The sequence below is a fragment of the Muscardinus avellanarius genome (assembly GCF_963383645.1).
Source record: "Muscardinus avellanarius genome assembly, chromosome: 15".
In the NCBI taxonomy this organism is placed as follows: Eukaryota; Metazoa; Chordata; class Mammalia; order Rodentia; family Gliridae; genus Muscardinus; species Muscardinus avellanarius.
The window spans coordinates 20,711,264-20,729,078 of NC_137801.1; the positions used below are offsets into that span (position 1 = coordinate 20,711,264).

General features: G+C 46.9%; 1 protein-coding gene across 2 annotated transcripts in view; it reads left to right on the forward strand.

The window, feature by feature from the left end:
• Positions 1 to 6,434: 6,434 nt before the first annotated feature.
• The window catches only part of DRC1 (dynein regulatory complex subunit 1), a gene marked incomplete at both ends in the record, with an annotated part of 45,295 nt that continues 33,914 nt past the window's right edge, over positions 6,435 to 17,815 (forward strand). For both annotated transcript variants that reach the window (XM_080711238.1, XM_080711239.1), the window contains 2 exons: positions 6,435 to 6,592; positions 15,721 to 15,808. In XM_080711238.1, the coding sequence (XP_080567364.1) occupies positions 6,435 to 6,592; positions 15,721 to 15,808 (246 nt within the window). The remainder of the gene's footprint in view (positions 6,593 to 15,720; positions 15,809 to 17,815) is intronic.

Genomic DNA, 17,815 nt, shown 5'->3' on the forward strand with positions numbered 1-17,815 from the left:
ATCTTGTCCTTCTGCTCTTCTTGGGGCAGTCTATCTCTGACCTATATCCTCAGTCCGGTTTTATATATTTCTTTTTTTTTTTCTTTTTTCCAGGTCTGGGGATGAACCCAGGGGCATTTGACCTCCGAGTTATACCCCCTGCCCTATTTTATATTCTTTATTTTTTTAATTTTTATTTATTTATTTATTTGGTGGTACTGGGGATGGAACCCTTCTTGGGCTACACACACACACACACACACACACACACTTTTTGAAACAGGGTCTCTTAAGCCAGAGAGGCTGGCTTTGAACCTGCGCGATCCTCCTGTCTCCGCCTCCCAAGCGTGGGGATTACAAGAGTGTGCCACCGTGCCCGGCTTTATTCTTTACTTTGAAACCAGGTCTCACTGAGTTGCAGAGGGCCTCACTAAGTAGCTGAGGCTGTCCGCGAACCACGATCCTCCGGTCTCAGCCTCCCGAATGCTGGGATTGCAAGCGTGCGCCACCACGCCTGGCTTCTTTATATTTATCTTTGAAGCAGAGTCTTGCTAAGTTACCACACACTGGCCTCAAACCTGCCGTCCTTCTGCCTCAGTCTCCCAAGTCCTGGGATCACAGATGTGAGCCACATACCCAGCTTCTTTTTGTTTCTATTCTAAGAATTCCTCAGTCATACTCAGCAAGTGTTGGCCTAGGGCAAGTTACTCTCCCCTCCCCCCCTAAGCCTTATTTTCCTCTTCTAGAAAATACAATTAATATTACAATTAATATTACCCTAATTCTGATATATGAAGAAATAAGTGAAGGTAGATGGCCAGTCTTAGGTCAGCAAAGGAAGCACATATAGCCAGTTGGATTTGCACTATCCAACCTATCCAGAGATAAGGGTGCCAGTACCCCAAGAACTCAGTCACATGATTTGTGGTACTGGGGATTGAACCTAGGGACATTCTACCTCTAAGTCACGCCCCCACCGGCACTTGTTGTTTTGAAATAGGGTCTCACTAAATTGCTGAGGCGAATCTGGGACCCACTGCTCTCCTGTCTCAGCCTCCTACTAAGTACCAGGACTGCGGGTGTTCACTGCACCCGGCAGGACCCATGTTCTTTGTGGTGAGTTAGCTCCATCGTGGGTCCTACATATCAAGGGACTTCCCAATTTTTATTTGATTCACTTCATAAATTGGTCCACAGAGATGTGCTGACAGTGCCTTGCATCACGGTTGGAGTTTCTTGCTCAAATGAATTCCATGTGTGTTTTTTCTTCTGTGAGCTTATTTGTCTGAGTCAGTTTGCCGGGCAGGTCTGCTTTGGGGTTTCTGCTCACCCTCTGAGGAGCAGACTCTGGATGCTATCCAGTCGTCACGGCGACCATCCCCGACGTCCCTCTCAGCGACGATGGTGCTACTCCTGCCTGCCTTAGTCTCTTCGGGATCTCCTGTTAATCTCTCATGGAAAACAGCAGCCAGGCGTGGTGGCGCTCTCCTGTAATCTCAGTACTTGGGAGGCTGAGACAGGAGGATCTCAGGTTCAAAATCAGCCTCAGCAACTTACTGAGACCCTGTTTCAAAATAATAAGATAAGGCTGGGAGCATAACTCAGAGATAGACTGTCCTGGGTTTACCCTCTAGTATAAACAAACAATAATGACAAAAGCAAAAAAGTAAGCAAATTTTGTTATTATTTTTGTTATTACTTATGGCACTGGCAATTGGACAAAGAGGCAGTTTGCTACTGAGCTATATCTTCATTTCTTTTAAGAGTTTATTTTTAAAATTTGAAACAGGTTGTAAGTTGATAGCCCTTGAACCTAGATCCTCTTGTCTCAGCCTACTAAGTACTGAGATTGCAGGTGTGCACCACTGTACCTGGCAGCAAACTATTTTTTTTTATTAAAGGTGATTTATATTCATTTCAAGATTTTTTTTTTTCTGCGTGTTTGGGGATGGAACCCAGGGTCATTTGACCTCCAAGCTACACCCCCTGCCCTATTTTTTATTCTTTATTTTGATACCGGGTCTCACTGAGTTGCAGAGGGCCTCACTAAGTAGCTGAGGCTGTCCATGAACCGCGATCCTCCAGGTCTCAGCCTCCCGAATGCTGGGATTACATGCGTGTGCCACCACGCCCGGCCATTACAAATTTTTAATAGCATAGAAAGTGTGAAATTCACCTATAAACCCAGGCTCTAGAAACAGCAAGTACCATGTAGTCTTCTCTGTTTGTTTGTTTATGTTCTATCTGTCCTATATCTATATTTTTTTGTGTGGTGCTGGAGATTGAACCCAGGGACACTACCTCCAGACTACACCCCAGTTCTACTTTATTTTTTAATTTGGAAATAGGATCATGCTAGGTTGCTGAGGCTGGCTTCAAACCTGTGGTCCTCCTGACTCAGCGTCCCAAGTACTGGGATTATACAGGTGTGTACCACCATGCCCATCTTGGTCATAATCATTATATTTCTTTTTTGTGTGTGTGTGGTAGTGGGGATTGAACCCAGGAACATTGCACCTCCAAGCTATATCCCTAGCCCTTTTTATTTTACTATTTGGAAACAAAGTCTCGCTAAGTTGCAGGGGCCTCACTGATTTGCTGAGGCTGGTTTCGAACCTGTGATCCTCCTATCTCAGCCTTCCAAGTACTAGGGTTACCATCGTGCGCCATGACACCCGGCTGCATTCATTCTTAAATTGTATTTCATCCTATGAACGCTCTGTCACTTCCCCTATGGATTTTGTGTTGTATCGAGTTTTGTTGTTATTTTTCTTTCGAGGTGGGAATTGAACCCAGATGCATTCTCTTCTGAGTTACACCCAGTCCCATTTTATTTGGAAACAGGGTCTTGCTTAGTTGCTGAGAGCCTTGCTAAATTGTTGAGGTCGTCCTCAAACATATGATCCTCCTGTCTCAGCCTCCCAAGTGCTGGGATGTGAGCCCGCACACCCAACCGTATCCAGTTTTTTAATACTGTAACTGGAGTACGCGTGTGATATATGTGTATTCATTTCTTCAATCAGTAGCTATTTGTTGAGTACTTACCTATCTGGTATTGTGCTAGATGCTCTATGTCGAGTGCTGAATAGACATAATTCCAACTCCAAGAAGCTATAACCTAGGCTCCTCTTCTCCCTGGGATAATTCTAAGCAGAGATGCCTCACCAATGCACAGTCTCATCTACACCTTTAGTAGGTAGTGTAGACTGCTCCTGAACGTTGCTTTGTTGGTGGTGAATGGGAGTGTCTGTTTTCCACACCTATTTAAAAGCTTTCTTACACAGTTGAGGCTGGCTGTGAGAAGGAGGAATGCCTTCCAGCTGGCCACAAACTGGCTGGAGAGAGCCAGGGGAGGAGAGAAAGGAGACTGCCGAGTGGCTTCCCGGTGGTTCTGGGGTGGAGCTAGATGGCGGTATCCAGCACACGTGGTGGGAATCTCTTGCCAGCAAAAGGGACTTTGGCATTTTTATTTTTGTTTTTTTGTGGTGATGGGACCCAGGACCTTGTACATGCTCGGCAAATGCTCTACTGCTGAGCTACACCCTCAACACTCCCCCCAACTTTTTGGGGAAGGAGTACTGGAATTGATTTCAGGGGCATTCTGCCTCTGAGCTATACTCCAGCCCCTTTTATTGTTTTTATTTTGAGACAGGGTCTCGCTAAGTTGTAGAGGCTGGCCTCACACCTGAGATTCTCATCTCAGCCTCCTGAGTACTGGGGTTACAGACATGTGCCTCCATGCCCAGGCCCCTCTCCCTCAACTCTCCCAGGATATGGAGAAGGGGCTGAGAGGCCTAAAAACAGCAAAGAGTGGAGCCACATTCTTCTTATAAAAGGTGTCTGTTGTCTGCAGTGTTATCTGGGGACATTCTGGGGGCCACTGGTTACTCATTGGTCACCTCATATTTTTTTTTTTTTTTTTTGGGTGGTGGTGGTATTGGCACTGAGAATCTAAACCAGAGGTATCCTACCTCCAAGATACACTCCCAGCACTTACTTACTTATTTATTTATTTGTATTTATTTATTTATTTATTTATTTATTTATTTTTGCAGTACTGGGGAAGTAACCCAGGGGCATTCTACCTCTGAGCTACACCCCCAGCCCTATTTTTCATTCTTTATTTTGAAACAGAATCTCACTGAGTTGCAAAGGGCCTTGCCAAGTAGCTTAGCCTTAGCTAAGTAGCTCTGCCTTAGCCTCCCAAATGCTGGGATAACAAGCCTGTGCCACCATGTCTGACTTTTGTTTTGGAACAGAATCTCAGTAGGTTGCTGAGAATATCACTTTATTGCTGAGGCTGTCCTCGAACCTGTGATCCTCCTGTCTCAGCCTCCCATTACTGGGCTTACAGGCGTGTGCCACCATGCCCAGCTCCCCTCCTGGGTTTTGATGGCATCTTCACGCTCTCCTTTCTTGTGCAACAGCTGATTCCTGCTGACTTTCTCGTGGTCCCCTTCAGTCGTAGACATGTACACACATGAATTTGTCATTCTCCTCATGGATGGAGGGAACGTGGACCAGAAACTGGCAGAGCTTCATCTCATGATTCCGTGGCCCCAAGGGAAGTCTTAACGCTGAGGTTTTATCAAAGGAGAGAGTGATTCGGCAGAGGACCCGGAACCTAGAAGCCAATGCCTCCCCCAACTCACTCCGAGCCAGTGGACACCAGGATCCTGGCAGCAGCTGGACTCTAGGTTGTTCTGTGTATTCAACTACTTGTGTATTTGGAAATTTTGATTTGGGGGAAAAAAAAAAAAAAAACACACTCCATAGCCGGGCATGATTGTGTATACCTGTAATCCCAGTACTTGGGAGGCTGAGACGGGAGAGTCACAGGTGCGAGGCCAGCCTCAGCTACTTAATGAGACCCTCTGTAACTTAGTGAGACCCTGTTTCAAAATAAAAAGGGCTGGAGGTAGAATGCCCCTGGTTCCATCTCAGTAATAAAAAAAAAATTAAAATTAAAATTAAACTATTCCATTTCTTCATGGTAAATGTTCTTTACAAAGAGCTTATCTTCTTGGCCTGTGAGCAGACAGATAGAAAGTACCACTTAATTGAGAAAATAGTCTTTAAGAAGTTGTGAGTTGAGTTAGTTGGGCGTGGTGACATACACCTCTAATCCAACTGCTTGGGAGGCTGAGACGGGAGGATCGCAGGTTCGTGGCTAGCTGCAGCTACTTGGTGAGGCCCTCCGCAACTTAGTGAGACCCTGTTTCAAAGATTAAAAAATAGGGCCGAAGGTGTGGCTTGGAGGTAGAATGCCCCTGGGTTCCACCCCCACTGTCAAAATAGGGTCTCACTAGATTGTTGAGAGTCTCACTAATTTTCTGAGGCTAGTCTTGAACCTACGATCCTCCTGTCTCAGCCTCCCAAATACTGGGATTACAGGCGTGCACCACCACAAGCCGCTAGGGTTTACCTTGTTAATGACACTATTTTTGTTGCTGAGACACAAAAATGCTTGGGAAGTGGAGTTTTACTGGAGACAGCACTTCCTGAGAGTTTGATGGTGCGTCTGTGTTCCTGCCCCTCCCTGTACCATCTCCCCTGTCCCCACTTTCTTCTTTCTGTAAATTTCTGGTTGTAGGTGGTGATGGGACTGTTTTAGGTTTCAGACCTACTAAATGCAGCTATAGAGGACAACAAGCCCTTGCTGGGTACATACTCATAGATAGCAGGGCACTTTCATGTTCTAGAGGAGGTGGGGCCAGCACAAGAAGGAATGGAAGGTCTCCAGGGGATGCGTATCTTTTAGTTCATGTTCCATGCTGCACGGGGTGCAGCTTTTATTCTGTGCTCTCCACGAAGAAAGGGCAACGCTGGGGTCCTTAGATCTAGCACGGTGCTTGGCATACATATAGTAGACGCTCAGTTATATTCGATGAATATGACTTTTTAGGAATATTCATTTCATAAAGAATGAGTGATGGCCAGGCATGGTGGTACACACCTGTAATCCCAGTACTTGGAAGGCTGCGACGGGAAGATTGAAAGTTCGAGACCAGCCTCTGCAACCTAGCGAGACCCTGATTCAAAGCAAAAGTAAAAAAGGGGTGGGGGGCTGGGGGTGTAGCTCAGAGGTAGAAAGGCCCTGTGTTCACACTCTAGTAAAACACACACACACACACTCGATGAATTAATCATTCGAGACAATTGGTACCACAACTGGGTCCTGCTTGTCTTCCAGTGTCGTGGTGAGGTTTCAAGGTCTCTGCGAATATGACTGGGCCTTTGTAGGAACCAGGACAGTCCTCCCATCCAAACAGGAATAAACCCAAAACTGGGCTAAAAGTTCTCTAGAGCAGCGGGCGGGGTCTGGAGAGTTGCGCGCGCAACCTCTCCAGAGGCCGGCCGGCGGGTCAGGTGATTGCTCTTCCTTGGCAACGGCTTGTTCCTAGCAACGGGAGGTGGTCCAGGCAGAGCTGCCTGGCCGCCCGAAGGCTCTTGCTATGAATCCGCCGCCAGCCTCCATAGGGGTCCTGGAGCAGAATGTGGACGAACACTTATCCACCCCGATGATGGGGCTCTCTGTGCACTCTGATAACCAGCAGGAGCGGATCCAGGCTCGGCGCCTCCGCATCGCCGCGCGCCAGGAAGCCCGGAGGCGGTGAGCGCGGCGGGAGCTCAGGAGCTGGGGACGCCGCCAGGGTGGGGGCCGGTGGGGGATCCGTGCCCTGAGTGTGGCAGGGTCTTGTTGCTTGATGAGCGAGAACATAGTTCTCCCCCAAAGTCGAAGCAGAGTGTGGGGCAGTAAAACATTCAGCACGCAGGGGTGGTAGCTCACTCTTGTAAATCCTAGTACTTGGTAGGCTGAGACTGGAGGATCGCAGGTTCGCGGCCAGCCTCAGCAATTTAACAAGGTCCTCTGCAACTTTAAGGAGACCCTGTTTCAAAATAAAGAATAAAAAATAGGTCTGGACGTGTAGCTCAGAGGTAGAAGGCCCCTGGGTTCCATCCCCAGTACCACAAAATAAATTAATAGAGAAGGGGTGTAGCTCAGAGGTAGTAGGCCTCTGGGTTCCATCTCCAGTACCACACACATCCCCCCCCCAAAAAAAATGACACCTATTTAACACTTGTTAAATCATTGACAGAAGTAATAACCCATTCAGCACTTCAGTGAGGGCCTGTTGCAGTGGGAGCCCGTGAGTAATACGGAGAGAGTTCAGGCGACCCAGGACCTCCCTCCGCCCAGCCTGCCTTCCTCCCCACGTCCTTAGTGCACCTCACCCACCACTTCTGCTGATATCAGTGGTTCATCCATGTGTGTGACAGAAACCCTCATCTCTGAAGGGCCGGGGGCCCTGATAAGCATACCCTTCTCAGGCCAGGGTTCCCACACCCGCCCATGCACGGCCGCTGTGGCAGGGAGGACCCAGCAGCCTGGCCGCTATGCCCTTGCAAAGCAGCCCTTTCACCTCCTGCGGCAGGGTCAGTTGCTTTGCTGAGATGGTGACCGCTCTTCTTAGTCATGGGCGCGATGAGTCCAACGTTACCAGGTGGCAGCCAAAGCCTGTGGTCCAGCTGGATCCTTGGCGTGTGCCCCGGGGACCGGGACTTCTGACCTTGCAGGAGCCATGTGGTGAAGGCGGGGACACGGAGTCCCCAAGGAGTCCTTGTGAGGGAGCAGAAGCCGGGCCGCTCTGCTCCTACACGTGACCTTTTCCCTGTAGGGACAGTCACAGAGAAGTGTCTGGCTTCTCGCCACCTCTGCATTTGGAGGATGCTACCCGGTGTGCCCTGCCCCCTCCCGGCGGTGCCCCTCCAACACGGTCGGGATGGCAGGGAATCTGACTTGACCCGCGGCCGTCAGGCACACTTCTGCACCTCTTTGCATGAGTCAGTCACCTGGTCTCCTGGCTTATCACATACGCCCCCATGCCTGAGGACAAGCACCCCTCCGGCCCCTGGACAGGGGTGCCGGCTGAGGCTCTGTGGGCACACAAATTCCATGGTCAGTTGGCATCCTTAGAGCCTTCCCGTTTGGAAGTCATCGTTAAGTGTGATATAATGCTGTTGCTGTCCCTTGTGAGCCCGAACCCCAAACCTACTGATGTAGAAACTAACTCGGGCTGTTTCCTCTTCCTTCCACTGCTCATACGGGGCTCCTCTTGAGCCGCAGGGAGGGGCACTGGGCTATCATATGGTGGGTGATTTGGGGCTGGGTAACCTGTGCGTCATCCGTCTCTGCTCAGGCCCCATCTCAGACCTGCCATTCCATCCTGCAGTGGACTGCCACTGGGCCTGCCAGACTGTTGGGTCCCATGCACCGAGCTCATGATCTATAGCTCTGGATACCTGCCCGCCCGGCATCCCTTGTCCAAGTGCTTGCTCTCTTAGGGCTCAGCAACGTGCCAGGAACTATTTTTAACACAGTGTCTGATTCTCTGCTCCAGATGGCACAGCCTTGCTCAGAATTCCAGGGCCGGTGCCATGGCTCTCCCACTCGGGGCTTGTCATAAATTCTACCTGGCATCTTGTCTACCTCTGATACTTGCAAACCACAGGCTTCCTGGCCCCTGTGGCCCAGGTGCCCTGGCCTCCTGCACTGTGGACTGGACCTGCTGCAAGGGGTTCCTGTTCAGGCACCAAAGCTCGGAGCTTTTTTTTTTTTTTTTTTTTTTAAATCAACCTGAACCGTATTTCTGAGTGTGGAATGTATTTTTGCTGCTAGAAACCAAAACTAGCTTATCGGGCACTGAGTTTCTTTCTTTCTTTTTTTTTTTTTTTTGAGGTAGAGGGTATAAGATGCAGTAAGGTGTGTGTGTGTGTGTGTGTGTGTGTGTGTGTGTGTGTGTGTGGTACTAGGATTGGACCCAGCTTTGTTCTCCCTCTGAGCTACACCCCAACACTTTTTATGTGTGTGTGTGTGTGTGTGTGTGTGTGTGTGTGTGTGTGTACTAGGGATTGAGTCTAGTCCATTCTACTTCTGAGCTATACCCCCAGCCCTAATTTATTTTTATTTTTTATTTATTTTATTTTATTTTTTTTGCTGGTACTGAGGATGGAACCCAGAGGCTTTCTACCTCCGGCCGATACCCCCAGACTTATTTTATATTTTTATTTGGAAACAGGGTCTCACTAAGTTGCTGAGAGCCTCACTAAGTAGCAGAGGCTGGCTTCAAACCTGTGTGATCCTCCTGTCTCAGACTCCCAAGCGCAGGGATTACAAGTGTGTGCCATCATGCCCGGCTTTATTTTTTATTTATTTTTTGTTTTTGTGATACTGGGGATGGAACCCAGGGGCATTTGACCTCTGATCTACATTCCCAACCGTAGTTTTTAGTCTTTTTATTTTTGAAACAGGGTCTCAGTGAGTTGCAAAGGGACTCACTAAGTAGCTGAGGCTGTCTACCAACCCAGATCCCCTGGTCTCTGTCTCTTGAATGCTGGGATTACAAGCATGTGCCACCATGCCCGGCTTTATTTTTATTTTGAAACAGGATCTCGCTAAGTTGATGAGAGTCTTCCTACATGCTGAGGCTGTCCTTGAACATGAGACTGTCCTGTCTCAGCCCCCCAAGTACTGGGATTACAAGCATACACCACCATGCCAGCTCACTCTTTTAATTTTTTATTTTATTTAATTAACGTTCATTGGTGCATTATAGTGTGACATCATAGTGTAGATCATGTTGACAGTGGCAGATGTTCACACAGTACTTGCCCCCCACCACCTCCCCATTTTCCTCCTTCCCGATACCAAGTATCCAGATGACAGTGGTATAATGTGGTATAATGTAGGAAGACTGGAACTCTTCTCCACTGATGGTGGGATTGCAAACTAGTTCAGGCACCATGGAGATCAGTACAGAGATTCCTTAGAAAACAGGGAATGGACCCACCATATGATCTGCCTGTACCACTATGGGGTGTCTTTCCAAAGGGGTTGAATCCAGGGAATTACAGTAATATATACATACCCATGTTCATAGCAGCACAATTCACTTTTTATTTTGAAAGAGAGTCTCACTAAGTTGCTCAGGGTCTTGCTAAATTGCTGGCCTCAAACTTGAAATCCTCTTGTCTCAGCCTCCCAGATATTGGGATTGCAGGCAAATGCCATCAAGCCTGGCTGTGTGTGTGTGTGTGTGTGTGTGTGTGTGTGTGTGTGTGTGTGTGTGTGTGTTTGGTGGGATATCCCAGCATGCCACTGACCACTGGATCCCTAAAAACTTAAATGTTGTGGAGGCCTCTGAATTCTCCTTGGGCCTATCACCCCCTCTGAGCCACGTTTTACCAGGGCCAGCACTGCGTTGCCGGCCCTCGATCACCGTGATGTTCTCCGTGTAATGCAGGGCTTGGCACGCTTCTTCTGTGATAGTCAGTGTTTTAGGCTTTTGAGATCGCCTGGTCTCTCACCCAGCTGCTTAATTTAGGCATGGCTGTATTTCAACAAAGTGTTATTTATGGACATTAAAATTTGAACTTCATATAATGTTCATATATAACAAAATAGTCATCTTTCTTTGATTTTTAAAAAATTAATAAACTGCTAACTCCATTGACATTATTGAAGGGGGTCTGGGGGTCTTCGGGACCAATGAAGGGGGCTCGGCGCATGAAAGACCCAAGGCCAGCCATCGGAGATAAGCAAGCAAGCAAGGAAGGAAGCAAAAGCTTTATTAAGACAGCCCAGCTCCCTTTTATATCAGGCAGCTGGGAGGAGGGAGCTTCCGCTCATAGCGAAAGATCACACAAAGTACGGGGCGTTTACTGATTGGGTGGCTCATACCCCGGTGGGTGTGCTATCAGGGGACTGATTGTTGGGCATCCTGAGGCCCCTTTGGCTGGCTGTGAGGTAACCAGCACAATCTGGAAGAGAAGCCGGAGAGGCGCCATCTTTGGCATGACTGGGCTGCTTATCCTAACAATTATGTTCATATTTGAGAATGCCACTGTCAACGTCAGCACCCTGTATGGGGGAGGTGAACGGGGAGGGGAGACCGCCCAGGGCCGTGTGCACGCGTGTCTCTATTGCTATGAACTTCCTTATGCTGAGAGACCATAATGCACCAATAAAAGTATAAGACACTAATGATCTGCTGGGCCTGCTGGTGCACACCTAGAATCCTAGTGCTTGGGAGGCGGAGACAGGAGGATTACAGGTTGAAAGCCAGGCTCAGCAACTTAGACCCTGTTTTCAAACAAAAAAATGAAATAGGGCTGGAGGTAGAGCTTGGAGGTAGAAAGTCTGTGAGTTCAATTCCCAGCAAGAACAACAACATACACACAAAAAATAATAATAAACTTTATTTTTAGAGCAGTTTTAGAATTGTAGCAAAATTGAGCAGAAAGTACAGAGTTGTGGTATATCCCTTGAATCCATACTTGCTGGCCACCGGCAGCGGCTCACACCCACCCAGAGGGCGTGTTTGTTAGAAAGGACACGAATGCGATACACCATTATCACATGAGCGCCACTGTTTACCTGAGGCTCGCTCTTGGTGGTTTATGTTTATGGGTTTGAATAAATTTCCAGGGACATGTATCTACCATTATAGTATAATACAAGATTTTTTCATTGCTCTAAAAATCCTCTGTGACCTGCCTAATTATTTTAATCTTTTTAACCAATGTAATATTGTAAAAATCATTCTTTGCCTGAGAGCCATAGAAAAATAGGTAGTAGCGCTGGGCATGTAGAGGTGGCGCGTGCCTGTCATTCCAGTACTTGGGAGGCTGAGACAAGAGGATCCCAGGTTTGAGGACAGCTTCAGCAACTTAGCAAGACCCTGTTTCAAAACAATAAATAACAAGGGTTAGGGGTCTAGCTCGGAGGGAGAATGTCCCTGGGTTCAAAAAAAGACAATGTGTAGCACAGTGGGTGGAGACAGACCCATTGGGGGGGTAGCTCAGTGGTCTATCACGTGCTCAGCAGGCATGAGGCCCTGGGTTCAATTCCCCAGCACTGAAAAAAGTAAAGGAATAAGATAAAAGAAAGAAAGACAGTGAACACACTCTAAGTCGGAGCCCTGAGGATGAGAATGGCTGGCTGACTTTCAGAGTGGGGAAGGCAGAAGCCGAGGGAGAAGGAGCCGTACACAAAGGCAGAAGGAAGAGGCAGAGTTACTTCTGGTGTCTCAAACACTCACACACACGCACACACACACACACACACACACACACACACTCATACACTTTGAAGAAAAATGATTCCTCACCTAAAACTCTTATTCCAGGCAAATAACATATTTCATGTTTTAAGATCTTGAGAAAGGCCTTGATTGGTAGGGCGTAGGCTATTGCAGATGGCGGTTGTCATTTAGACTGAGGGCCTTCCCCAGAGAGGGATCTGCCCCAGGAGGGCCAGGTGCTAAACAACAGACACCAATGTGAGCTGCGTGTGCAATGTTAAGTTTTCTAGAAGCCACGTTCTAAAAGGCAAAAAGCAACAGGTACGATTAAATTCACTGATTTGTTTTATTTAACCTAAGATATAAAAATATTATCACTTTGTCATACAATCAATATAAATATATTAATGAGATGATATATATATATCATATATGTAATTTGTACTAAGCCTTCAAAGTCTGTCTAGTGTGCATATAATGAGAATACACTCATGGCCAGCCTCATTGCAAGTGTCTTGAGGTGCCAAGTGTCTAGTGGCTGTCATATTGGGGAGCACAATAAAATCAGAGCCGGGTATGGTGGTGCCCGCCGGTAGCCCAGGACTTGGGAGCCTGAGACAGGAGAATTTTAGGCTCTTGAGAGCAGCCGCAGCAAAGTAGATAGACTCTTGGCAACCTAGTGAGAACTTGTTTCAAAACAACAACAACAAAAAATATCAGAGGGCTGGGGGTGTAGCTTGGAGGTGGAATGCCCCTGGCTGGATTGAATCCTCGGAACCAAGAGAAAAAAAAAAAAAAAAGACAAAGCTAGATAAGAATTTGTAGCAGATGTAGACTAATAGTCTTTTATCTTTATCTTTTTTTTTTTTTCCTGAAGCATGGTCTTGCTCAGGAAATTGCTGGAAGGGGATTATTTAGATAGAGTTGCTAATTAGGTTCTTGGTGGTCACAGTAGAAAGTCAAGGGAACAAGCATATTTATTTATTTATTCATTTATTTGGCATTGGGGTTGAACCAGGGGCATCCTATTGCCGAGCTATACCCCTTGCCCTTTTAATTTTTATTTTGAAACAAGCTCTTGCTAAGTTGCTCAGGGTCTTGTTAAGTGCCCCAGGCTGGCCTTGAACTTGCAATCCTCCCGTCTTGTGCACCACCCTGCTCTGCGAACAAGTGTGTTTGGGGTGGAAAAGAGAACACTTAGCCTGGCACCGTCTGAAGGCGTTTTAGAATGGAACAATTAGTGTTCTTTACTAAGAAAACAAAGAGTTGGTTCAGTAAGATTAGGGAAGTGAGTTAGATGACAGAAAGAAAAGCATTCGCTGGGTCAGGAGCAGGAAATGGTAATTCAACTCTGTTTCTGAAAAATGGCGTAACACGAGTAGGCTGTGCTGGACTTTGAACAAAGGGAATAGAGAAGAGGCCGAGAAAGAACGAGATAAAGGAACCCAGTTGTTTCACAATGAATGCCAGAGTCATCAAATAATGATTTCATTTTTCCGAAGGCTGCATGAGGGGTCCTTGTGTTTCGCAGTATCAGTCTTTCTCTGGGTACTTGTGAAAGCTCTCTGTAGAAAATCTTGCCAAATTTCCTTTTAGATAGGCTGTTCCATGTTTGAAGGGTGTGTACAGAATTGTGTAACAGTGGCCTCCCCTTTGCAAATTGTCCTTTGACTTCCTCTCTCTCTCTCTCTCTCTCTCGCTCGCTCTCTCTTCTCTTTCTCTCTCTCAATGTGTTCTGGGGATTGAACTCATGGGCATTCTACCTCCAAGCTACATCCCCAGCCCTTTTTATTTTTTGTTTTGGAACAGGGTCTTAGTAGGTCGCTGAGAGTCTCACTACATTGCTGAGGCTGTCCTTGAACCTACCAAGCCTCCTGTCTCAGCCTCCCAAGTACTGGAATTACAGGTGTGTGTCACCAAGCATAGCTAAGCATGTAAATTTAGCTGTAATGTTTAACTTGCACAAAAGTAATGTATTTGTCTAAAAGAATTATAGGTACTAGCCCAGGAGATCAAGGTCAATTTCAGTGTTGGGGGGGGAACATACCCCAGATGACAAAGACCCCACCCGGCATGGAGACCCCTTTCTTGCCTGTGCCCTGCATCTCTTTTCTCTTGCACTGCAAAAGAGTTCCTTTGCATGCCTGAGTTCTCTAAGAACCTTTTTTTGGGGGGGAATGATAGCTACCCCCATTTCTCCTGGTGCTCTCCCTCAAATTAGCCTGATTTCCCTGCATCCGATTCTCATCTCCCGAGTACTGGCTTTTGGGTGGTGAGCAGAGGGTTGGTAACAGTTGATCAGCGACATTCTTGGTCCACACCTGATATCATCAACCTTTAAGATCTTTTCTAGTCTTTTAGGAGAGCAGCGATTCCTGATTCCTCCTCGAAGGGCTTCATTTTCCCTGATTACCTGTGAAGCTGGCTCTGTTTTCAGATGTCTTTTTGCCATTTGCATTTTATCTGAAAATTGCTCTGCTAACTTTTCTATTTGGTATTTTGTCTTCTTTTGTATTGAGTTGAAGGAGCCTTTTTTCTTCTTTCTTTTTTCTTTTCTTTTCTTTTTTTTTTTTTTTTTTTTTTTGGTGGTACTGGGGATGGAACCCAGGGGCTTTTCTACCTCCATGCTACACTCCCAGACCTATTTTATATTTTATTTGTAAACAGAGTCTCTCAAGCCAGCTGGCTTCAAACCTGCGCGATCCTCCTGTCTCAGCCTCCCAAGTGTGGGGATTACAAGCGTGCGTCACCTCGCCCGGCTCTTCTTTCCTTTTTTAATGGTACCAGAGATTGAACTCAGGCCCTTTTATAGTTTATAGGTAGAAATTTTTGTTGAATATCTTTTACCAGTTTATAGCTTCACTTTCAAGGGTAAAGTTATTAAATTTTAGAAAGTAAAAATTATTTGACCTTTTTTTCTCCCAGACTTTGGTTTTATTCAAAGGTGGGCTCTCTGTGCTAAGATAAGGGTGTGTGTGTGTGTGTGTGTGTGTGTGTGTGTGTGTGTGTGTGTTATTGAGGATTGAACCCAGGGGCATTCTTCCTCTAAGCGACACTCCCTCATCCTTTTTTCAATTATTTATTTTTTAATTTTATCTGGTATTGGGTATGGAACCCAGGGGCTTTAAACCTCCAGACTATGTTCCCAGACCTATTTTATATATATTTTGGAAACAGGGTCTCACTAAGTTGCCGAGAGCCTCACTAAGCTGAGGCTGGCTTTGAACATGCGATCATTCTATCTTAGCCTCCCAAGTACTTGGATTATAAGTATGTGCCACCACACCTGGCTTTCTTCTGGTGTTTTTATTATTGTATTTTTAATTTTTATTAAAATGGAATGTTTCTGTATGAAGAACGATGGAAACTTTAACATAGAATTTTTTTTTTTTTTTTTTGCAGGTCTAGGGATGGAACCCAGAGGTATTTGACCTCTGAGCTACACCCCCTGCCCAATTTTTTATTCTTTATTTTGAAACCGGGTCTCATTGAGTTGCGGAGGGCCTCACTAAGTAGCTGAGGCTGTCCGCGAACCGCGATACTCCGGTCTCAGCCTCCCGAATGCTGGGATGACAAGTGTGTGCCACCATGCCTGGCCTTTAATATAGAATTTAAGTCCTAGAAATAACTTCAGCTTCTCTGCTTCTGTCTGCCACAGGGAAGCGCTTGGAGAATATTTAGATGGGAAGAAGGAGAATGAGGAAGATCAGAGCAAGAGCTACAAACAGAAAGAAGAAAGCCGACTGGTAAGCACTGGTGGCAGATAGACCGGAAGCGGCTATTGCTGGAGTCCTGGCCACAGGCTGAGTCTGGGGACCCAGGAAATCAGGTCCAGACTCTTGGTCCAAAAACCAAATAGAAAAGCTAATGGCAAAAAGCATGAAAGAAACTTTAATCAGAGTAGCTATACCAGAAAGACAGGGACCCATGTCCCTAACCCTTGTCTCAAGAGGTTTTATATAAAGGGGAATGAGCGCAAGGGTTGGGGGTTCGCATAGCTAAAGACCGCCAAAGCCGGGGATCTTGGGTAGGCACAGTCTGGTCCATCATTATCTCAGGATTGGTCAGGTGGGACCTCGTCACATAAGAAAGTTGCTGTTGCCTGGAGTGGGTAGCTTCCACTCATTGCAAGATGTTTAAGATGTTTGCCCATCAGACCTATTGCCCCTAGATTCATTCATTCATTTCTTTCTTCCTTCCTTCCTTCCTTCCTTCCTTCCTTCCTTCCTTCCTCTCTCTCTCTCTCTCTCTCTCTCTCTCTCTCTCTCTCTCTCTCTTTCTTTCTTTCTTTCTTTCTTTCTTTCTTTCTTTCTGGTGGTACTGGGGTTCCTGGAAGCCCTTCTACCTCCGGTCTACACTCCCAGACCTATTTTATATTTTTTTATTTGGAAACAGGGTCTCTTAAGCCAGCGCGGCTGGCTCCGAACCAGCGCGATCCTGCTGTCTCCGCCTCCCAAGCATGGGGATGACAAGCCTGCGCCACCACGCCCGCCCGGCTGCTCCTAGATTTCAAGGTGGTGCAGATGAAGGAGACTGATGCCACGTGGAGACAGAGATCAGAGATGCCGAGTCTTTTTTTGTTTGTTTGTTTTTATTTTGTACTTGGGATTGAATCCAGGGGCGTTCTGCCTCTGAGATACACCCCAGCACTTTTTATTTTGAATTAGGGTCTCACTAAGTCACTGAGGGTCTTGCTAATCTGCTGAAGGTGGCCACAAACCTGTGACCCTCTTCTCTCAGCCTCCCAAGTGCTAGGATTACAGGCACGTGTCACCACACTGGCTCAGAGATGCCAGGTGTTTGTTTCTGTTTTTAGCTACCCATTGGACATTTTCAGGCAAAAATGAACAGTCTAAGCCCAGCAGGGTGGTGCACGACTGTACTCCTAGTATTTGTCAAGCTGAAACGGGAGTATCGTAGACTTGCGGCCAGCCTCGGCAACTTAGTGAGGTCTTCCACAACCTAGTGAGACCCTGTTTTCAAAATAAAAAAAATGAAATAAGTCTGGGGGGTGTGGCTCAGAGGTAGAATGTCCCTGGGTTCAATTCCTAATTCCACAAAAAACGAGCAATCTAAGCCCTTGTTACAGAAACACAGGTCCCATGTCGCCGTCTGTGCAGCGCTGGGTTGGAGTCAGTCCCACTTGGGAGTTCTCTAGGAAGGAGCTTTCAGATCATAGCTTCTACGGCTCTGCTGTCTCTTCTCCGCTCATGCACTTTTAGTGGTCACTCACTATATGGAGGACAAAGTTCGGATGTCTTAGCCTGACAGTCCAGGCTTTTGGAGGCCTGTTCCCGTCTTAGCTCTCCAGCTTCTTCTCTTATCAGTACCTGGCTTAGGTTTTCTGCCTTGGCTAGGTCCATCTGCTCACTCGCCTCCAAAGGGACTCAGCTCCATTCTGCTTAGGGCCTTTGGTCACCTGGAAGGCCAAGCTTCCCTGATTCTCCTCTTAGCAGGCAATCTTCTCATTCTTAAAGCCCATTTCAAGTCCCAGCTCTTCTTGGGCCCTCTAATCCACACCTTGGACGGCTCTTCTCTGTACCATCCATTTGGATAGTTTTGGGCCTTGCCTGATGTCTTGGTCAACACTCGCACTGCCATGATCCAAAACACCTGGCCACACAATTTAGAAGAAGGAAGATTTATTGGCTCACAGTTTTTGGGGATTTCAGAATTTCAGCCTGTGTCAGGCTGGGTACATGGCACTAAGGGCGTGACAGTGGGAAGCGGAGAGGAGAGAGCAAGGCTCTGCT